General features: G+C 38.4%; 1 protein-coding gene across 2 annotated transcripts in view; it reads left to right on the forward strand.

The window, feature by feature from the left end:
* Positions 1-24826, forward strand: part of pip (heparan sulfate 2-O-sulfotransferase pipe) — a 26920-nt gene continuing 2094 nt past the window's right edge. The window contains exons 1-8 of one of the 2 annotated variants that reach the window (XM_012375732.2): positions 1-134; positions 515-724; positions 8003-8151; positions 21597-21670; positions 23159-23362; positions 23905-23984; positions 24064-24345; positions 24479-24633. In XM_012375732.2, the coding sequence (XP_012231155.1) occupies positions 675-724; positions 8003-8151; positions 21597-21670; positions 23159-23362; positions 23905-23984; positions 24064-24345; positions 24479-24633 (994 nt within the window). In that variant the 5' untranslated portion in view covers positions 1-134; positions 515-674. Of the gene's footprint in view, positions 334-514; positions 725-8002; positions 8152-21596; positions 21671-23158; positions 23363-23904; positions 23985-24063; positions 24346-24478; positions 24634-24826 lie in introns of both variants that reach the window. The other variant, XM_012375731.2, reaches the window with a different exon arrangement.

Consider the following 24826-nt stretch of genomic DNA (forward strand, 5'->3'; position numbering starts at 1 on the left):
GCATTATGTGCCGCCAAGTAACGGAGCGCGGACGCGGAATAGAGCGTATCGCGTGTCGTCTCCGCGACTTCCTCGGAGAGACTCCGAAGAAACGGCGAGGAAAACGCGGCAGTCGCGTGTCGACCGGCAGACAGGTCGGTGTGCAAATCGTGCGAGCGACGTCATATTTACCTCTCTTCGATCGACGCGACTTGACAGCCTTCACCGGTATCGATGACTAAAAAGACTTGCGAAAAGAAAGATCCGCATGCGTGCATTGATATCTGGATCTTTAAGAAACTTCTGAACTCTTGACGCTACCGTCGATTCGAGCAAAATTGCATCGATCATAATGTAAGGTTATGGTAAATTCAAGATAATGTCTGTCTAATCGCGTCGTCGAAAATGTTGATCTGATTATTGATCGATGGAACAATCGCTCGCTAACACTTATGACCAACTGACAAATCGCGTGCGATAAATAAATGTTTTTTTTTTCATTACTGTTCGGTGAATGAACTTTGGAATGATTCAGTGAATGGACTTTTACAAGTGGTCATTGCTGAAGAGTGGCCAATGACGACGCCTTACTTTTCGATGGATCGCACGTGATCAACGAGATCACGTAAGACGTCGTCCGATCGTCACCGAGAAAAACTCTGGAGAAAAAGCCTGATTTCGAAAGGAACGACAGGATGCTGAAGGAGAACATGTGGCGGCAGAGGAGAGTGCCTGTTCCCAAGAGGTAAGGTGGCTAATCTCGAGACTGCGATTAATGGCGGCGTTAAAGGCGCCTAATTACGCGGCTAATTAACATCTTCCACGATGTCATTAATATTTATCTGCGCGCGTGCAGCGTGAGAGTGCAAGAAGGGATATCGCGTCTTGTAGGTCGACATATCCTATATAACGAGTCAAGGTACTTAACTGTTAAGCACGTTGGTGACTCAATCTTGGCAAATCTTGATCTTCCACCTCTTTTCGCTGAATGAGAAATTTTTTGCTAATTCCACTTGCTTCTGTTTATGAAACTCGCTTGTAAAGGTTAATCATTATAACAGAAGAAAATTGTAACATATGTAAAGAGTATCTTGTCAAAAGCAAAGAGTATTTTGGCATACATTTAATTGTCTAATTTTTTTAAGAATATATCAATTTTTTGGCAATACATAATTATTTTGTTATGCCTTTAATATATTTAGAGATTGGATATTTAACGTCACAGGCTAAAATTCTTTTTAAATATCATTAAAATGCTTTATAAAAAACTGTTTTCTTGTTTTGTCTGATAATTATGCTATTAACCTTTCAAGCATTTAAATATTTAAATATTTATAAAAAAAATTTTCTCTTAAAATTAAGATGTTGATCGTTGATAAATAAAGTAGAAGAGAAAGTTAACATAATATACGACATAAATTTCTGACATTGAATTCTGCAATTTGTTATGACCACATAATATAGTAGTCATTATGTATGTACATGCTTATTACTGAATTGCTAAATTGCATATAAAATTTAACAATAAAGCAAAAAGGACATAATCCAAAATATTAAATAATTTTATAAATTACATATAATGCATAATTAGTGTCTCGTATTCTTCTTTTCTTTTATATTCTACAAGATGATAATTGCATCATTATTATTAGTACTCAATCTAATTTAAATATGCATTTGCTTTAATTATACAGTAGTATAATAGAATGTCTTATTATTATATTATATAATTTTTGCATAAACTTTTAATCGTGTGACGCCATTGTTTCTAAATATTGTACGGAGTATAAATTTGCATATATTCTCGTAAAATATAAAAAAATGTTATTTAAACTTTTAACAAATTATTGTTTTATGTATGTATATTTCTTAGACTGCAGAGTTTGAAATTTTTATAGTTCTTGTCTGTACAAAAAACAAATAGATTGTTAAAGATATTAATTTTAAAATAATTTTCTCTTCTATTTTTTTTGTATCAATAATAAAAATAATTAAAATGTTCAAAAATTATTTAACAAAATTTTTAAATAGAAGTAAGAGATTTTTCTTTACGAATCATGTTGATTTTTTCACGTTACGAATTGAAAGTTGAAATGTATCTATTTCCGACATTGATCGAATCGATAATTGTCCAGTTACACTGTGAGTAATGTACAATCCTGAAAGACATACTGTCACAGAAAATGCGAGAAAGTTGGTAACAGAAGAAGGCACTTTGTCACAAAGAGATATTTTTTTATCAATCGTACGAGAACGTACATTCGCGACACGATGCGAAGATCACAGTAAATCACTTTACGTAAGATTTCCTGTTTTGCTTCATAATTATGCTAATGGTTTTTAAACGTTTAATTTAACGAGAAAACGTCGGACGTCGCGAAAATTTAGACGTCGCATCTGTGCCATCTGGGTCGAGGTGACGAATTATAGATCTCCGCGACATGGAAATTCTCGCAATAAGTCAAACATGTGACGAACCATTTTATCATGACAGAATAATGTGAGTCGTGAGAGAATCGTGAGTAATCGATTTTTCCGCGCCTCATATCTTATGCAAATATATACATATGTAGTAGTTGACCGATTCGTCCTGCAATTGACTTTCAAGAGAATGCGTCATGCAAAGTTGTTGATCTGCATTATAAAACGTACATTCCAATATGTGGTAATCGATAATAAATAAGACTCTTTTATAAAATAATGATCAATTTATAATCGAAGGAGTTTATACTTAAATCTAAAATGCAGATTACGCGGTTTACGCTTGCGAAAAACATCACATATGTATGCAATAAATACGATCCCGCCTATCTCATTTATCTCATGTTAATACAGCTGATAATTACAAAATCTGAATACATGAGTGATGAACCGTCGTGACGTTTGCAAGAATGTAGGTCCATTTGTCTCGTTTCTGTGGCTCGTCTCGTGTGATGAATTTCGCCACTCAAGTGAGAAAATCGCGCGCGCAATTCGCAATAATGAATCTCCAGCATCCATAAATAAAAGTTATGATGCCTGTTGCGTAAATGAGGCAAGCCAAACTCTCGCGTAGAATGCGGCGAGAATCTTGCGTGGAACAGGATTGCATAGTGATGTCATTGCCATAAAACGGAGTAAGGGAGTCTAGATGGCCTTTCCGTAACAGAACCGTCATTACCGGCCACTCTCTCACAGCCGCACGGAATCCCATCTGCCTCTACCACTTCCGACTTCACCTCGGCGTGATATCAAGCATTCGTGGGGAACACACTTGAGCCGGCACATCGCAATTAGCAGTGACCGCGATAATACGCGTTAAGTGGCCGTCTAGAAGATTGCCTATCATTCGAGCGTATTTCCATTACGGAGAAACAACCACTCTCGCGTATTTAACAACAAATGTACGCCGGCTACACGTCAAGCGTAAAATCTGATTCAATGAAGTATACATAATGTCGGAGGGCACATCTAGTTAAGCGCGTAAAAAAAATCTCGAATATATACATAAACGCGCCTCGGACATTTATATGCATGTGTAATTTCTTGCCTGTTAACTTGGAATATGTGGATGAGTTTTTTCAGTGTTAAATTCAGCGCGTCTAAAAGATATCGTTAGTTGGTCAAGACATCCGGCATGTACGCGTGTATTTACCAACAAACGTGGCGGAGAACTCGTCTAACAGGATTGAGATAACATGCGCGCTCTGCGAGTGAAAAATTTAATTGAAAGCTCGAATGTAAATAGAACGATTCACTCCGCACGGAATCCAAGTATTATGCGTTTAACTGTTTCTCAGTCGTTAAGTACAGTAGAGGAAAAAAAAACCAGAAATTACCGTTGAATTTTTCAAACGCTTTAAAAATGCTCTGTTACATTGGATAAATGTATCTTCTTCCGCGAAGAGGTTCCACGAAGAGCTCTATCGAAATACACTTCGGTGTGCGGCTGCAATAATTTATCATATACGCACGCGCTCGTTAACGTCAATTGTGGCCGTTGTATTGCAATGAGGCCTATTGTCGGCGGTGCATCGACCGCGATCAAAAGTTACGTTGCGATTTCAGCAAGAATGCTCCGCGCTGCCTCGCGGGCTTTGTTGCACGTACGTAAACGTTACCACGATCCATTACGAAAGATTAAAAGAAACCGTCCCTTTCGCATAATCGTAAACATTTTGTATGGCGTATCGGCGCGTAAGATCAAGCCCGCGGTGGATGTGCACTTGAGAAATTTGATGAAATTAATAGAACAATCAGAAAATTTGCACACACCTGGATGGATGCTGAACACTCTGAGACTATCCTGTGCCTTTTTTCTCATATAAATACTAAAGTAAAGATTTAAAAACTGGATGGAGTTATTTTGCAATTATATTTATGATACATTAACATAATAAAGAATAGTGTAGTCATCTTTTTATAAATAGTAATTTTTTGTTTCTCAGACCGGAAAAGCGCAGTGGCGATTTCGTCGCTAACAGTGTATAAGTATCGGCACGAGTTAGACCACGGGAGTGTCAGACGATCTGACCCGCAGACCTCTTTAACGAACCACGCGCATTCGCGCGATCGGATCGAAATTCCGAACGCTCGAGCATTCTTGCTCGATGGGGCATTTCGCGACGCGAATACACGCGACGTGCTCAACGCGCGGGACAATCAGATTTCGAGATACGTATTCGCCATTATATGTACACGAGGCGCATGTACGGTGTTCCTTTACGTGTACCCCGTTACGGTATATATAAACGCGTTCCTAAGAGCTTACGGTTCCCTTCTCTCCGCGTGTCGTTGACACTGCGTCCGGCAGAACGATACCGTTCGTTTCTCGCTTTTCCCGCGCGCAGTCTGCTTATGTTTCGCCTGATAAGCCCGGAAGAACCGCGACGGAATGCCGTCCTTGCACATCCTCGTCCTTGTACATCCTCGAGGAAATTAAAGGGATCTCACGGAAAGAGATTATAACGTATAAGTGTAGTGAATTCTTAAAATTGAACAGAATTGTGCAGATACTTTTCGACGAGCTGCATAAAAAATATCATATATATTTATTATGGATATTTTTTTCATCAGCTGCATAAATATTTTAATATAAATATTTGATTCTTTTCCAAGAAGAAGCAATATAAAATATTCATAATGCATTATCAAAACTTACTTTTTCAAATATAATATATTTTAAATATAATATATTTTCAAATATAATATATTTTAATTTAGAAATTCTTTTTTTTTTAAATATATTATTTTATGAAGTAATATGGAAAATAATAGCTTGTTTCTAGATCGCGGCCTGACCTTGTCAGATTGTGAGAACATCTGCTGTATTGTATTTTAATGCAGTCGACGATGCGTCGCATTTGTTTCGAAAGAATTTCGGCTTCTTTCTCACAAGATTTCTCGGCACATCTCGCGCGATTAACGTTTGGAAAGCTGCGATTTACTAATAACACGCTCGTAGACCGCACAGCCTTTCCTCTTTTATTCAATCAACATATCGTTCAGACCTTGAGATTTAATTCGCTCGTAAATATATTGCATATTATGCATAGTAAATATACGTAACAGGCAGAAAATCGTTTGCAAATTTAAATATGATTTACTCGTACATATATGTATAACCGCACTAGGCGTATATCATTTAGAAAATTGCATACATATGAGACCATTCAAGGAATAGGTTTTCGTTGAGAGTTTAAATCAGAGGTTGGCAAACTCCTCCGGCGCTTGCAAATAGCATCTTTTAATTTTAATAAGCGTTTTGCGGAGCATAAAAGTATCGCGTAAGAACAAGAACGAAAGAAAACGTAAAGAGAGAGAGAGAGAGAGAGAAAGAGAGAGCGCGCAAAGCTAAACCGCACATAAAATCTCCATCTAGGAAATTGAAGTAGATATAAACAGGTATAACGTGTGAACAAAGCGAGATCAGTAAACTAGCTATATAATTTTAATTATAAATTAAAATAAGACATTTTCCGTCGTAGAGAAAATTTATTTTTTTTACAATAATAATTATTTGTGCGAATTACGACTTAATTATTATAGTGCAATTTTTTCCGCTTCCTTTAAACGAATATTTATATTTTCTAGCGGACTAACCGGTTCCCACGATGATAAAACTAACAATAAGTGACCGTTCAATGACAATGCAGTCATCTTTCAAGCTGCAGCTATTTCTCGAAAGTAATCACGGTGGGAAATACAAGAATAGAATATTTAATGCTAAATAGAGGTAGCCTCAAAAAAATACAAACATACAACTTGATTAAATCACTTCGCATAAGACTTGCGAAATTTTTATAAAGCACTAATAACGAAAGTATATCTCTCTTGTAATTATACTTATCTACTTGGACGTTTTAAAGGGACAGTAATTTATAAAGAAACATAAATTATAAACAATATAATTTCAAATCTTTGACAGAATAATTTACTGAAAGGAATAATCAATTTAACAATTGTTCCGCATTCGCAGAGGCATCGCGAAAACCACAACGCCGGTATATCTTATATGTGTGTCACTATAGTAATAAAAACGGTTAGCAATCCGTTATCTCTCTCGTGCAATTAGGTATATCCGAAATGAGCACTGCCGATTAGTTTGCACGTGCAGTTGCATCCGCCGCGTACGCAGCGGAATCGCGAAATCGGCTGAAGAAACCGAAGGCGCCGCGCGTATACGGGGCGATTGCATGGAGCTCGCTTAACGCGGTCACGCGAGATTAGACGAATCATTACCCTCAGTGTATACCGGAGATTACGTCGCGATGCGCTCGCGGATTATAATTGGGAACAATGTCGAAACAATTAGCACGGATTTCGCTTCAATACGGGTCTTTTAATAACAGCTCTGCGATATCCTCACTGGATCGATCGCTGTTGAACAATGCGAGGAAAATCAATTATTTTTGCCCTCTTTTGCTCGCTCTGAACTAACGAAGCTGCGCAATTTATAACATATAACGTCGCGGATCATCGCGCAACACTTAGCCGTGGAGAGAATCGATTTACAACAGTTTCACGTGCGCCACGCTAATACGCAATATTTGTTGCATTATTTATGACGTATTTATGAATGCGCGTAGGCGCGTGATGCCGTTCTTATTGTTTGCATGTATTGTTACTGCGCTATAATGAACTGAAAGACTCGGGACAACAATAACTAAAGAATACCGTAAGCTAATAATGAGTTGTAGTACTTTCCCTCGCATTTTACAGTCAATTAGAATAACGTTTGTTTTACCGGAGAGTTTAAGAGATTCCGTTTTCTACAAATTAGTATTCTTTAGCACAGTTTGTGTCTTTCTTAAAAAACAATAATTATTATTCTTGTAAAAAAAATTGCAAGTAGCAAACTGCTATTTTTGATAAATAAATAAAACATTTCCTATCGCGGAAAATATTTATTTTTTACGATATTTTAACGATTTTAACTTTTTGCACTTTTATCTTTTAAGGAATCTAATCTTCAAGAAATCTCTTAAAGCGGAAAAGAACGTTGCTTTAATTAATAATAAAACAAACAAAACAAAAGTAAAAAGATAAACTTGAGCAATTGACAGTCTAAGAGAAGTATTCGCCAATTTTCCGAGTCAATTGATTCGCGTTGCGCAAATACATGCAGATTGTACGCTGCGACGCACCTGTTGCGTCGGCCAACGAAATTGAAGAGACCGTCAAGCTTCACGGTTGACGAGTATTTGCTTCTTCGAGAGAACCAGGTCATACGAGAAACATCATCTCTCAGACAGGACGACCAATTACGGGATGGATGGCTTCGCCGTGCCCTGATTCCTTGACTGTCAACCCAGATGCCTATCGACTCGTGCTGTTTAACTTGCAAAAGGGCTTCGTGTGCCGCAATCGCACCGCTGCGATCTGCGTTACACGTCCTTTCTTTCTTTGTTCACAGACCGAGCGGACAGTTACCGTACAAATGATAATAAACAATTGCTAAACAAATTAAATATGTTGTTAATCAATATAATATGAATAAATAGTTATAATGCTATTAATAGTAATGTACTTTTTTTGTTTACAGAACAATCGAGCTGGTCGCTCTGGTAGCGATCTCCAGTACACTCTTCCTTTTTCTGCACACGAGAGATTTGCATTCGCGCCTGAAAAAAATGGAAGTGCGTCTTCAACCAGGAGAGGATGATGTACTTTCGGCAAACCAGCTATCATCCGGTAAGATGTTTGACTATAATTAAATACGTGGAAAATATAGATAAAATTAGGACAAACAGTGTCGAGCATGAAAGATCTCTCTCTTCTTTTCCATAGAAAAAATAGAAAAACAATAAAAATTAAAATGAGAAATAATATAATTTATTGTTTAGTGTAAACAAGGTATAGAATAATAAGTGAATAATTATAAAAAGCAACATCGAGAAAGAAGTTTATTTTATTCTCTTTCGAAAGATTCGAAAAGCAGTTCGAATCTGAGGAATAATTAGCAATTTTAATAATTGGACGAAACTAATTATCTGTTTAATTAAACGCAAAGGGACGATAATAAGCGCGCTAATTTCTCGTGTAAATGGACTACATCAGGATTATGCTCGTGTCGGACGTCTTGAGGTTCGTCGTAATAGACACATTTATACATGCGCTTTTACATGCGCGTGTATATTCCCCGAGAGTGCTATTGACTTCCCGGTTGAAGAAGGTCAAGGTGTGAGACAGTGAACGCGGAGAATTACTCGAGGAGAATTACAGTTGGCGCATTTCGCGCACATAAATGTGTTTATCGTTTAATATCTCTCTTTACGCACTTCTTACAGTTTTACACTTTAGACTTTGAATTTTTTGAGATAGTACGCGAAAAATACAATATTTATTATTGACTTGTTTACCGTTAATTTCCCGTTATTACTACTTGTGTATTACAACATTAAAAAGGTTACAAATTATACAAAAAATATTTTTCTTCAAGAGTAAAAAAAAATAAAATATTCTTTGTTGAAATTTTTCTTCTCGAAAAATCATCATTAATGTCGAATTCGTCAGGAAAAAGTATCCAGTAATCGTTGTCTTTTCTCGGAAACACCTTACGTGTATGTGTGCGCGCATGTGAACGCAACGAGAAAGAGAGATCTCTATCGCACCAGCAGTTACCATTGCACATTCATTTCGCGGGATTTGTAACGGTAGCATGGGCTTCGTTTACTCGCGATCGCAAGCTAATTATTCGTGCACGTCGCTCGCATTACACGTGGTAATCCGCGTATCTCTGCCGTACCGTAGCATTTATTACATCCGGCGCCGCTTTATTATTTAAACGCAGACACGTTGTCGCGAGGCGAACGCGAATCATCCTCTCGATCGAGAGAGTGCAAACGACTGGCGATTATCTATGCTATTCGGTTGCGCTTTCTGGCTCTTACAAATTCGACTTTTACAAATTGCCGAATTAATTATTGTATATACATGAGCGCATTATTCTACTACACGATTACAAAATATTCTGCTGTAAGATATTACACAATTACACTCACTTCCTTATCCTCATACGAGATTCAGTCTACTTTATACTCATAATTTTCAATCTATAATTTTTATTTTTTTTATCAGAATAAAAGAAATTATTTATAAACGTCAAAAACAAGTGTTCGTAAAGATAAATCGACAAAATAAACATTCAAAAAATTCTCCGAAAGCAAAAATATTTTTTTTATCCGCAAATTCTTTTTATGAATGTTGAAAATAATTTATGGTGACATAAGATATTTGCGAGTACACTTTCAAAGTTACGCGATACGATCTTTACTTTCCTTGTGCTAGTAAACTAAAAATGTTACTTACGGCCTACATACATGACAGCATTTCACAGAAATTTATCTCTCTTCGGGACAGAATAATTAGCAGCGTACTCTATGCGAACGTGGCTTACAATTATTATAATAGCTACTCGCATTACTTTCTACTAGAAATTCGCTCGCGACAATTGGAAGAATAAACATTAGTTTTTCGTTTTTGTTGAGCGAAAGTCTGTGCGTTGAAACGGGATCTCACGTATTCGATATTTGATCGAACGGTGCAATGTAGTCAATCTTCCGCGACGAAGAAGCTATGATAAAAAGATAACATCGGTCACCCACAAAGAAAGCACGATCACTGAAAGTTCGCATTAACCAAGTACAATCAGTCGTTAAATCTCCATGAAATAAATTATAGTATTTAATGACCATAAACGTTGAAAAATTAACATACGTACACTACTCCGCAAAAAAATAGAAAACACTTTTCAAATGCTGAAAATCGAGTAATTTTCAAATCATCGAAACTCGGCAAAAAATTATTGTAAATAAAAAATTAAACAAGCATTTAAAAGCTTGAACTTTGAAAGTTTGTGCTTTTACGTGCTTTAGATCGTTGTCCTCAAAATTATATACATTCACTTTGCAGCTCGATAAAAAATTTTTCTCGCAAAATTTATGCAAAGTATCAAAAACTACATTTTACCTAACGCGTTTTTTTAAATTTTGGTAAGATTTTTTTTACCAAGTTACGTCTTTGAAGCTAAATCTGTATGTTTCACTGCTGACGTTTTTCACAAAATGTTGGCTTAAAGTAACATTTCATGAAAAACGTCGCGATCATATTTCCTTGTGTTCGATAAATATACCAAGATAGTTTTTTGACCATCGCAAGTCGGCGCTGTTGACCGCTGCACAGCTCAAGCGCGTGAAATCGGTGCGATACACTTAAACGCCGTTCACCAGGAGGAAGAAGCGACCGGGTATACACGTGAGAGATAAAGGATGTTCCCCCGGAGGCGGAATCGAACCGAGCGGTCGAGAGTGGTCGCGCATCAAAGGGAGGTGAAAGGAAAAACGCTGCCGAGCGTGAGCGAAAATAAATCAGACGCGAGGAGGTAACGTACGTTCACGCGCGAGCGTTAAAAGGAGAAATGGATTAATCGCTCACGGCAAAATAAACGACGATGTGAATGGAAATGAAAGTCCGATCGCTCATATACTAGAACTTGGAGATGTTCTTAATCCCCAGAAAGATTCGCTCGGTTCATTGGTGAGGATGAAAAGGGTGAAAAGACGATGATACGATGAAAAGGATGATTGCGCGAAGTGCAATTGCCTGCGTTTTGAAAAAGTCGCAGTGGTACACGTGCAATCGGTGAGAAATGACATCTTCACACGAAGTGTCAATTATCATAACGAGACATTTTCTACTCCTGAAGAGAGAGAGAGAGATATATATAAAAAGGAATATAAATAGAAAGAATTAATTTGCGTATCTGTCGGATTTATCGAGATTTATAAAAATTGATGATAAAAGATAATTTTAAATAAATAAATAGTGTAAAAGATTTTTTTAATTATGTAAATTGTAATACATTTTCGTTATATATCGTGTAAATGTTACATTTTATTTATGTAAATTTACCGAATTTTTTTTATTGTGTACTTTGATAATTAAAAAAGGAATAAAAATTCAATGAGAAATCTCGCAAGACAGCAAGTGGATTAACGAGGTGCCTTCCGTTTCGAAGGGATGCGTTCACACCTTCGCGATGTACTTTGGCTTGATATTATCGCTTGCAACAGCTCGTAATACGTCCGCGAGGAATGCGCGAGGTGTCCGGCCTTCTCGCACGCCATCGCATCGAGATCGAGAATGATCTATGGAGAGCCGTCTCCCTTGTAGAATGATCTCGGTCAGTCACGGAAACGCAATCGCGCGATCCGGTAAAAATTCGAAACTACAGCGTGATCATGAATAATGTTAATCTTCGTACACTCACAAGCTGCATTTTTTTTCTTTTTTATTCACATATTTCCGCTTTTTAGATTTACAGGCCAAAAATTATACAACTGCACGCAAAAAAACACACATATTATTTGAAAAATTTCATATAACTTTAAGATCTAAAAACTGATTTTTAACGATAAAAAATAGGACAAATATCACAAATAATTTCTTTTAATCATTATAAAAATTTTTTTTTTATTTTGATTAGCTATTGAGATATTGAATTCTAATGGATTGCACATGATATATCATTTTTAATAAAGCACCGAATTATTCTTTATTTGGGACTTCAAATATTCTTCAAATGACTTACAATATATCATTTTTTTTTTTTTTACTCTGAATACCGTATTGTAAAACAGGATTTTGCGGGCAGATCTCGTAGTCTACTTCCTTGTTCGCGTTTACGCCTAACTTAATGATCCGACGATTCAGCGCGGAATAAAATTGTACGAGAGGATGTGCTCTTTATATCGGACATATGTGCAAATGGCATTAATACCGTTAACGATTACATTCGACCTCGCCGGCCGTATTTACCCTTCATAGGCAACCGATCGAACGTAAAATGACAATATATGTGGGTGAAAGTAAAATATCTTACGTACGACATGTATGTACTAACGTGTTTTTCTTGAAAGCAAAATATTTGTCTAGCTTCTTCAGGAACTTGTCTTATAGTGAAAGCAGTAGTTTACTGATATAAATATACATGATTTGCTAATGATGTATGAAAGCGGCGTATCAGAATCGATTAGAGTTAATCGGATGACCACATCACAATAAAATTATTCATGTTTATGCGTTTACTCCATCAATCATCAGTAATAATCCTAGAAAACAATTTTTATGTATGTTTCAATTAAGCATTACCTTAATTAATTCTGATATTTTTGTTTAATTCAAATTGAATGAAATCTATGTTGGGATATTAAACAATTCTAAAAATCACGACTTGAAAGTCGTGAAAGTTGCGTTAAAATCAATTTTGCACAAGAAAAGAAATTAATTATGCGGTTAAAGAAGATAAGAATAAAAGAATCTTTTTTCAAGATTTGCGATGCAGTTTTCTCGACTTGAAAAATGAAATATGAGCCGCGAGAGGAAGCGTCGTGTAAAGTCACAGAACATTAAGTACAAATTCGAGAACGATCCTTACCTTTGTCACCGTCACGTACTTTCTTTTTAACTATTGTCATGCAAGGCCATTGTTCCGGCCACAATCAGTCGACTAGTTTCAGACAGAATAGGAAGTGATCCTTATTGTCACATTACAATGTACAATGCGTCGGGTTGTTCGTTTAAAGATATTATGACTGGTTGAGCATAATTCATTCAGATCTATCATCGCCCACGATCACATTCAACTACGAAACGCATTACGAGATTATAATGCCTTTATTTCTCTGGATGAATACATCATAGTGACAATGATAGTAGCGAAATATTGTTGGAGCGCATACAAAATACGAAATCACAACATATGCAATACTCTCGTGAAAGTGAATTAAAACTTTTTCATTTTTTCAGAAATTTTTATATTATTGAACAAACTAAAATTTTTATTTCTTGATTCGAAACATTTAAGATACAGCACGCCAACATATAACTTTTAAAATAATTATCGAATGTGTTATTAAAATGATATGTATGACTCAGCATGTTTCTAAGTTATTGTGAGTTTAATTGAATATCTGTTACGTGATAAGACAGGCAGATAAACGAAATTTGTGTCAGATAAAGTTTTACGAGAAACGCATTTAGACGGAAATCAGATAATCATTGTAAATTGTGCAATAGAAACGGATACAGAAATTGGTTTCAAATATACGCAGTAATTTTTTTATTACACATAAAGAAAGCTTATAAAACCTTGACAATAAAAAAGATTTAAGAGTTCGCATATTTTTAATCTCTATATTTTGCGGTCAATTAAATTCAAACTCTGATTCTCGTGCAAAGGCGCATTTTTATGCGAAAGTAGTTTATTCTTTATAAACTTTTATAATTGAAAATAAATTGAGGGTTCTTACGTTTGCACGGGCCAGTAACAACACGTTATGCATTAAATATTATCTGGAGGAAATGATGCAGTGTCCGTCTAACCCACTTGTGAAGAATTTCCTTCTTGAAACGCATCAACGAGCTGGATCAGCCTGCCCGTGCATAATATGCGAGTACAGATATCGTGCTTAGATATGCCATTATGCATCCGAGTTTTATGGACGCACCGTGTGAGAAAACTTTTCCGCTGAGAATACTTTTCTTGCTGAGAATAATTATTTTCTTATAGTTTGATTAAAATGTTATGAGCAATAAAATATGCAAAAAGGATAAAAATGATGCAAGAATGTGCTGAAGAAAAATTATTGGAGGAAGTTTTCCTGTTTAATCTATTTTTTATAGGTTTTCATTCAATTACAGCTTTTATAATTTTCCATTTGAATGTGAAAGAGTGAGCAATTGTTTCAGAATATATAAAGCTATCGTGTTATTATGTTATAATTAGAGAAATATGTGGTTCAGTTAAATAATTCATCTCGTATATGCGTGTAACAGATAGTTGAGATTACTTGCAATTTAATGGCTACCGTATGTTATATCTAATGATGTTACATGATAATAAGGCCGTAAAGGGAAAAAGAAAGCGCACCTTTCTACTCTACTGTATCATTAGCACATGAAAAGATGCTACAGCCAAGTGATTATACAAACGAACGATTGTGTCTACATGATTAGCTAACATTATGGAAATTTTATTAATACACAGGCCGCGCGACTTCGGTTTCACTTAATAGAATTGTTGATTGCGTTGTGTATCGTGCGCTTTTGTAAACAAGGGAGCATTTATCCGGAACAAAATTGCGATTTATTGCGCCAGATAAAATGCAGATGAACAATGCTTCGTCGAAGAACTCTCATGAAGAACTGTTGATCCGTTATTAAATTACGATCATTTTGAATTTAATAAATTTAACTTTCTAGAGATACCTGATGCGAATTAGTTAATAAAACTTCTCATATTTCGCGCTTGTTCATGCTTCGAAGATAAATATCATGCTGTAAAATTTAATAACGGTGAATAAGATACTAAGGTTATTTTACGGTCGGAGAAGCGTTTATTGCTTGACGATATCATTTCGAATTCAGTGCACCTTATAAGTGAAAGTCGACTTTGATATTTCATTATTGCACCGTTATTCGCTCGGTAAAAAAAGAGATGGGTGAATGATGAGCTATATTCGCGCATGTTACACACAGTTACATATATGACACACACAGTTACATATATGACACGCACAAATTTTATTTTAAAATCACCGCTAAGCAATTTGAATTTTTCCGCATTGCTGAAACAAACCAAGTCAGTTACATTTAATTATTTATGAATAATGAATTGTAATAAAATCGAATTATCTAAACTAATGTCATGTATATCATAATCAAAATTTATACGACTAAATAATTAAATTTCACAAAAAATTAAAGGTAGCAATTTCTCATCGCAATTTCTTAATCGATAAATGTAAGAGCGCGCTGTTACAATTTTTTTTTACCGTGAATGTTTCCGCAAGTGTAGATCTTACATTCCTTGAAACTGGAAACGTTTCAGAAATTACTCCTGGTTTTCGCCGGATCTTGACTGTCGTAAAAGCCGGCGAGTTGCCGTTTTTCCCAGGACTTTGGGCCTAGCCCTTTATACCTCTTTTACGGCTGGATCTATTACCGCGGAATCTTGTAAACGCTCTTCTCTTCGACCGCAGACCAAGGAAGGTATATCACGATCACAGGTATCCCTCGTTACCGTAGACATCCTGGAAGCGAGTTTCCTAGATCCTTACCAGGATAATACCCCATGTCATACTTAAAAAAGATGATTCTCTTATTGCCCTCACTTTTCAAAACTTTTTACACGAATGTTGAGGTTTTAATTCGGCCATTCAAATCAGTTATCATGACGTAACGCTAAAAAAAAATTGGAATAATTTTTTGCTGTTACAAGCATCGAGAGCAGATTTCGAAATAAGCTCCGCGAAAGAAACGTCAGGAAGTCTCGATCGCGACATACATTCTCCATTTTTGTAATTCGCTCTTCGCGAAAGTAGTCAGGTGGCTCCCTTTCGAATTTCTCGTGTGAGACACTCCTTTATATATATGCAACGCCTTTCCTCGCGACATTATAGAATGGCAGCCAGAAATCAAACAATTTCTCGCGATTGTTGACTATACGAATCGCCTTGTCCTCGATGCTACTCGAAACGTTCGCCATTTACTGGTGACAGCTGCGTATCATTAGCGTTTAGTCGTCTATTTGACGTACATCAGTAATTGACTTTCACTGACATATTCGTTCACTTTCAGCACAAGTCTATTTAAACGTACTATTAGCCCTGAATATATTTCCGGACAAAAAAAGTCGATATATTTTCGTAATACAAAAATGTTTTTAGCATAATGAAACCGAAAATGGTAAAAGAAGGCAAAGATAAAAAAAACAATAATCAATAACAATCGATAAAATCAGAAATTGAATGAAAGACAAATTTTTCAATTTTTTCTTTTAAGAGCTATCAGATTTCCATTAATTAGATTTACGCAACTATAAATGACAAGTATCGCGATATGTAAAGAAGGCAAGTCACTGTGTTTGCACAACATTCATAATTTTTATTTTCTGGATCATTAATCAAGGAAATTGCGTAATCAATCGCTGTCACGCTCAATTAGCCGTATGCATTGTTATTCGCGACTTTTTATACGTCTGCATTTCTACGGCAGCCAAGCCCAGCGAAGGGTTCGGAATTGCTTTTCGATTTTTTCTCCATGCACTCGAATTAATTCGCGGATGTGCGTGCGAATGCGCATCGACTCGTTCGTGATTTCGCAAAAGAAAGGCGGAAATCCGAAAGGCGTGCGTCGACTCGACTTTTGAAAAAAGATGAAAGTTGCCTTCTTCCAAGGCGTCGAGCAATTAGATCGCCCAATGCAGGCGTCGTCCCGTCGTTCTCCTTCTCTCTGCCAATCAACCTCTGTAGCTTTCTCAAGTTCTGGATCAACGGGTCTCGGTGGCCAAAATGGGAGTAAAAGGTCGCCGGTCCGGTCCGACGCGAGCCACGCGTGACACGGTCTTCCGAGACCCATCCACTGACCACTGACATCCTTTCTTTTCTCTCGCGTGATGCACGCACGCACATCTCTCGACCATGGAGAGAAAAGAGCGTCTCGAGCGAGTTTCCCCGAGTCCGTGCGATTTGCTCGGATCACAATGTCGAAATTTATTCCGGAAATGTTACAACGTCTTTTGCTCACGTCACTGAATTGTAATACAAGGTAATTCGAGATTCGAGCGATACAGACGATGTGGGATTAACCGACTTAGCCTCACGATACGGTGAGAAATTAAACTCCAAAGCGAAAATTGGATTAAATATTTTTTTTTACTCGTTATGCGGAACGAGAGAGAAGTGTATTGTAAAAGTGATTTATAGGTGCGTGATTGTGTATCATGAACACACGGTGTCGGAGCGATTTTCTCTTTTACCGCTTGGACGATTACTATCTTCTTCCTTTCTCCGTTGGAATATTGAGTGCTTCCGTTTTTTTCCGCTTGCTTCTAAATTTATTGATACTTTGTGGCAAATACGCTGGAAAATGGTGTGAAACGCCTTGAAACAATTTTAACGTGAAACCTTACGTGCAGTCTGGTAGCGATTGTGACATAATTCTGCAAGCGTTCGCACTGAATCCAAGTGGCGTGCATTCAAATCTTCTTCGTTGCAAGTAATTTTATTTATGATAGATGAAGCTATATATTTGTTCAAATATAACATCACAAATATTAAGTAAGAATAATCGAAGGGCGTGCTAGAGTAAAAATTAATTGTAGCTGCTTATATGGGATGTGAAATGAGATTATTCTTGCATGCCATAAACACGGTGTTAAATTGCGAGGAAATTAGGTTGTTCCACTGTGTAAATAGAAAATTAGAATGTGGAAAGAGTATTCCCATAAACTCTGTACTTGCCATATTACTTTTCCGCCATTATTTTATAACAAACAGTGTTAGTAAACTAAAGAGACTCTCAAGGCAAAGCGCAATCTAACATTGTCTTTCCGCTTTTATTGCCGCTTTGCGCGATAATAAAGTAAAACTTCATCTCAATAAACCCTGAAAAACTCGCTAGCAAAATTATCATATTTATCTCCAACTCTCTCTTTCTCTCTCTTTCTCTCTCTCTCTCTTCTCAAGAAAGTCTGTTAAGAAGCGGTCATCCATATACATGAGATCGGACAGACGCTGATGGTTAACATTCTGCATAATAGAGCGCTGCGAATACGAGAGTGGAGATCCGAAGAGAGCCGTTCTGGTTCTTCAGCGGGCAAAGATCAACGATCGGAAGATGCAACGGAGCGCTTTTTTGCGACCGTCCGCTGTTGCGCCGGCTACGTCTTAAGCCGTGAATGACGTGAATAAAGCCTCTACGCCTACGCTTACATGGCGGCTCGCCCCGGGCAGCGTTCAGTTCCGGACAACGTGCGGTGTGTCTTGTCCGTCCATTAAACCGGCATCTGTATCGGTCACGAAACCGTCGCCGTCGCTCCGACCGCCGCGGGTTATCCGCTTGCATCGCAGGGCCTAGGCGCGCGGTCAAGGGCCGCGCCGATGCGTGCACGTGAGCACGATAATTATCAGTCATAATTATGAGCCGTCGAACAATTTTCAATTTGCGCTGCGACCAATCGAGCGCATCGTGCCGGCAAGTTATCGCGTTGGAGAGGAGAGAATTCTTGCAGCGCAAATATAATCGAAAACTCGCGATCGTATAACAAAGTGCTACTCCACATTTAACCGTGTTTTCCCAAGAATCTTATAAAAACGTTCAATTTATGAATACACAAAGTTAGCCAGAGAATCCACAGTTCAAGAACACGCATTTAACAAGAAATATTAATTATCTAATATTACGCGGCAATTTTTGTCAATTCTTTATTCCGATAAAACAAGAAATGTATAAGATTCGCAGGACGTTGCGGAAAAAAGACTAAACGGAATAAATCGCTTCATCATTTCCATCAGTTGTAGCGATTACGATTATGATAACACCGCCGACAAGTTGATTCAAAATTAATTACGACTCTTGCAGTCTGCACTCACGGTTCGTATTTATATCGAACCTTATTTAACGAGTAGGGAGAGCACACAATGCCGATGGAAACCGTTATTACACAGAACTATCATGAAGCAATCTTGTGCATAACTTATCGGCATTGTGCTCACGAGTCGTCGTGAGTTGCAGCTGCGGTGCGTCAATCGGAAGTCCGCGCCGCGGACTGTCCGCTCACAAAGTACAGCGAGAAAAGAAAGAGGATTGAGCGAGAACGAAAGAGAAAAGAAAAAGACACGGCTGACACGATCGATAATCCGGTGAATCGGTGAATTCTGCCGGCTTTCCTCGCGTTGCGTGAGGTCACAAGGAGCCCCACGCCCCCGGCTGCTGCTGGCCATTGTCAGTCTGATCACGACTGACCGTGTCTACTGCGATCGCGAGAAGTCGTTCGCCGCAAGCCTTTATCTCCTGTACAATCCCGGCTGAATACCCGTTGCTACATTTTCCGCACGAACGTTGCTCGCATTGTGCAATTTGATTTCCGCTCGATGAAATGTTCATTTATCTTTGATCCGTCGGCGAATTGGTTAGCAAATAAAAAGAAATTATTTAGCAAGTATTTCTGCATTTCTGAATGCAATCTTTCATTTCTGTTCCTCTGTATTTTATTAAAGAACAAATAGTACGTTAAGACTGTTACAATTTTATTTCAATCTGTTTTGCAATACTATAATCTTCCAATATATTGTTGTATATCTAGCAAATTTTTCACTCATCTCACGTGTTCTTATATGTTTGTATAATTTTGTAATTTTCTCTTTAATTTTAAAATCTTTAAACAGTTTAAGTCTTGATTCTTTTAGCGGTGCTTCTTTTCAGCACATGGACGATAAATATCGGTTGTCTCGAAGAAACCGTTACATATAAATTGATGCTTTGCGGACGTGTTAAGCGCAAATCTAATCCGCGATCATGCGAAAGAATCAGATTAGTCGATCGGAGACAAAGTATACGGCGAGCGATCTGCCGCGCACAGAGCAAGATCTCATTTCCAGCTGGTTGCGCCGCGGCAGAAACACTCGGAAAGAAGAGAGAGAGAGAGAGAGAGAGAGAGAGAGAGAGAGAGAGAGAAAGAGATGCGCATCGCCCGCAGCGCGCGCGCTGTTACTTTTTTCCCTCTTCGTGTTCGTTCTGCGCGTGTGAGAGATGCTCTCGAGAAGCATCTCTCGACGGGGAGCGGCGACTTTCTAGAGATGACCAACGGTCGCCTACGGGGAACCTCGATTCCGGTCTGCTCCGCAGATCGTTGATCTTGGCCGAGTTCCACGGCGACCTCTTAATCACCGCGATCGCTAATTTACCTGCGAGGAGGGGATCTCGCTCGCACAATCGAGATGCATCCGGGGGATTCCGGACGTGCGCTAACAAGGAATCAAGTCGTACTTACTTTCGAGGCTGCGATCGAGGAGCTCCTAATGAATTTCATAGAGCTGCCTCGGTGATTGATCACGTCGAAGCGAGTCGGCATGCCGACTTCCTCGAGCTTGAGATCATTCGAGCGCCCGCAAATCGATAATTAAATCGTTACCCAGAGTACACGAGTTATATTTTCTGTATTTTATATTCTATAAATGTTGCGAGAGACTTCTGGGCATGCGGAGGTCACGTTATTAGAAAGAGGATCGAATTAATTACGCGTATGCGAAACTATGCGCGTCGCAGGAAGTCGAGTTTGAACGTATCCATCAATGTTCGTGGCGTTTGAAGCGAACAATCGCGCTAGTTTGCCGATTAAATAGCTCCAACGTTGTTCCGTACGCGTATAACGGATCACGCAGACTTTGTTACGGTATTTCCGGCACAGCTTTATACATCGACAAACAAATTCCAAGTGCGTACATGCGTTGGGAAAAGCGCGATAGAGATCTACACGCGCGTCGCATTGATATTCGTCCGGGAAGGCACATTCGCGGAATACATCAGAGTTACTGTAGATTCGCAGAACTGCAGGAAAAACGATTGAAAAGTCAATAAGTTTCATATCTCTCAATCGAATTGATAAAAAACACATAAAAAACACATAAAAAAATAAAATTTTAATAACGACAAAGACGAATGCTCATATAAAATTCAATAAAAATAGAGCATACTTTTCTAAAAAATTCTGTTTTTCTTCTTCTCTTTGTAATTTCACTCAAGTCGTTCTTTTCGAAAACTTGAAAGTTCTCACTTCTTCGGGATCACGAAAAGGGAATCGCCATTAATGAGCAAAATCGTTAAAAGTGAGAATTTTAATTTCTGCATGTAAACATTCTAAACCGAGAAACTGTGCATTTACTAGAGATTCCCGTCGTTACGCATGCAATTTCCCACGTGGCCGTGGAGGCAGGAATCTCGACGTTTGCTGACTCGCGCGCGACAGCCTCGTCTATCAAACGTTAAACGAAGTTCATCTTCTTCCGACGGTGATTTTTCTGAATGACACAACACAAATCCGTTATTTTCTCCGTGAGACAAGAGGAAAAATTGCGACCGCATTTCGTGCGGCCGGAAACAGTCGCAAAGTCGGCCGTAGTCTTTTAATAAATAAATAACGAATTTCTGATAACACTAATTACTTTAATCACTACACTATACATTGCGCCAATCACTTTAATACGTATTTTTTTCGTAAGATTGTAATTATAACCGCCATTTTTTGTGCACTTAATTACTGGAACATATTAACTAACTACTACGTCTGTTTTCAGAAGGTGTTCAAACGGACTTTAATCCAAGCGGGATTGTCCATTACTCAAACGTGCAACGTACCATTACAGGGAAGGTAATTAGCGCAATTATTATTTTATATGTCAAGAAAGTACTTAATCACGGCCTTTTCCGATAATCACGTGCGCAGAGAAATTTCATGATGAACAAAATTATCTATGAAAATGATGATTAGAGCTAGATAGTTGTAACTGTTACTCTACTGCTAATCATTATCGATTCTCGAGACATTTCACGATCAGTTACGACGTGTCGCTCGATGACTTCAAAATCTATCCGTTACATGAGTAAACTAATGCATGCCGCGCATTGCTGTGAACCGGTAAATCGTTCGAGAATCTGACCTGCTTGCGTCACGCATTGTCTGCGTAGCGTGCAAAAAGGAAAAATCAAATTGGGTAAAGAAAGCACAATGGGGGGGGGGGGGCGGAAGATCGTGCGAAAGCTGGCTGAAGAATTTTCAAGAACAAGTTTATTTGTGGAAGATTTAAACACAGGTCCAAAATCGGCCGCTCGATTTTCCGGTCACTTTTCGTACGCAGCTCTTCTTCGAGCAATTTCTCTTCGAAAGAACCGGCAGCGCGCCGAGTTATCGGCGGTAATGAATTTCCGATGAAAGAAAAGCGTAAAATCGCGCCGTTTTACTCTCGTTCCTCGCATAAGGCGGAAGTGACACGCGTTCCAGTTTTCCTCATACATATGTATCAGATGGTACACGTAGGCGCTAATTTTTGCGACGTGATGCAACGCCGAGCGGGCGATGAATTAGCATGCGGCGCACGTGGCTAATGCGACTGTGAATGAGAAAAAAAAAATCGATCGATGCAACTGCCGGTGGCGCGAAAATTTAACACGGAAGAGGCAACGTGAACGGGCCGTCGTTTATTACCACGCTGCTGGGTATCGCGATTTGCGTCGCGTCGGCAGCTGCCTCGTGTACTTGCACTTACGCTTTACGCTAAGTCTTTACCTTCGTTCACCTTATGCTGAAGAATGACTTGCTAATAACACGAATCGTTATCTAACGAGAGGGAATCGGATGTGCCGCGTGAAACAATGTGTTCTCTCTTTCACGGGGGGGAACAGAAGAGAAACGAGGAGCCCGCGAATAATGACAGGTCAGCGCCGAAAATGAGCGGGTAAGAACGCCCGCAAATTGCACATCCGCAACATTCCCTTACATCCTGATTCCCCTCGCGCTGCTCGCAGATGTTCCTCGACGTGCGTTCAATTATCCCGACATTTCAGTTTTATTGCGAGGACATCGGAATCGTAAAAATCATTATTTCGTATTTCTAGAATGCGAATACTTTGCTCGCGAATTTTATAAATCTGGTGATAAGAGTACACCTATGTATTGTGATTACAATATTATTATACAAACAATATTATAATATTTAAGACAATTTTCTACTCTCAAAGTCATTTTAAAATAATTTTATCACAAGCAAACAGAAATATTTTATTTATTTTGTAATTAGATATTTCAATTATCTTATCATTTAATAATAAATGTAAACGCGTTGTTATAATTTTTGTTTAGTACGAAGAGGAAACGCTGGACATCGACGCTCTGAACAATACGAAGAGAGCCGACCGGCAGGTCCTATTCTTCAATCGCGTGCCAAAGGTTGGCTCGCAAACCTTTATGGAGTTGCTGAGGCGGTTGTCGATAAGGAACGCATTTTCGTTCAACAGGGACCGCGTGCAGCGAGTCGAGACGATACGTCTCGCACCGTTCGAACAGGTACGACGACCTCCGTAGCAAGAAAGCCCAATCAATTACCGTCAATCGCGCGATAGCAGCCGCTTGCGCGGTAATTACCTGTTTAATTTACAATCCCGCCGCTGCCGAGCCCTACAAGGTGATAGAAAAGTACGTAGATGCTGGCTGTGATCAAATGATTCACGCGCTAACGGTCTCCCGTCTCTTCCGTACTTGTTTCGCGCACGGGTCTCTCGTTTTGATGGAATTACGGGGGAGGAAAAGCGGATATCGCCTCTTGCTGTTCGAGAAGATAAATACAATAAAATATATGTGTTTAATTATACGCTACAACGTAAAAAGAATCAGAGTCCATGATTTACGGTAATAGTTGAAGTCGACTATAATTCACATTTTTTCCCGACGAGTTCTACCTTTTCTGTCTATTTACGAAGATTAATTCGTAATAAAGAAAATAACGATAGAAAATAAATCATTTTTGCATCATTAATTGCTTTCTCAAGATATCGCGGATCGCGCGAGTTGTATATAACATTTTGAATTAACTTCCTTCATACCTTCAGCTCCAGCTCGCCAGGATGGTCAGCAGTTATGCGGAGCCGTCTGTTTACGTGAAGCATGTCTGCTTCACTAACTTTACAGAGTGAGTGCCACACGAGATTAGCCTTCGCAATTTGAATGATTGCTACCGCCATTTTCTACTTTCTTGTCTTCGTCGTCAGATTCCATCTTCCGGAGCCGATTTACATCAACATAGTACGTGATCCCGTGGAGAGGGTCATATCCTGGTATTATTACGTAAGAGCGCCGTGGTATTACGTGGAGAGGAAGCAGATCTTCCCGGATCTACCGCTGCCCGACCCCAATTGGCTCAAGAAGGACTTCGAGTCATGCGTTCTTAAAGGCGATCGGGAGTGCAGATATCTGCAGGGCGAGATTCACGAGGGCATCGGCGATCATCGCAGGCAAACGCTCTTCTTCTGCGGCCACAGCGAGAAGTGCACGTACGTTCGTATATCAAATATCGTAAGAAAATTATCATCACAATTAATACGCATAATTCTGATGGTATAAAATTATAAAATGCACAAGTGCGACGTTGTAACTTATATTTTTTTTTTTTTTCTACTTCAAAAGTCCGTTTAATACCGTGGGTGCTCTGGAGCGAGCTAAATTGGCGGTGGAAAAGCACTATGCGGTAGTCGGTGTCTTGGAGGACATGAACACGACTCTTACGGTGCTGGAAAACTACATACCACGATTTTTCCAAGGAGCCACCGATGTTTATTACGGTAAACCACTATCTGTTGCAAAAACGCCGTTAGCTAAGTAAAAGGATTACCAGAATTAATATAAAATAAGAGAATAAAAGTGTCGCAAATAAATCACATAAAGACGATATCTTTTTTACAATAAAATTTTAATAACTTTATCAAGATAAAATTCCTATTAATATGTATTTTAATCATTTTTTAATTTTAATTG

Source organism: Linepithema humile, chromosome 5 (assembly GCF_040581485.1).
Source record: "Linepithema humile isolate Giens D197 chromosome 5, Lhum_UNIL_v1.0, whole genome shotgun sequence".
NCBI lineage: Eukaryota > Metazoa > Arthropoda > Insecta > Hymenoptera > Formicidae > Linepithema > Linepithema humile.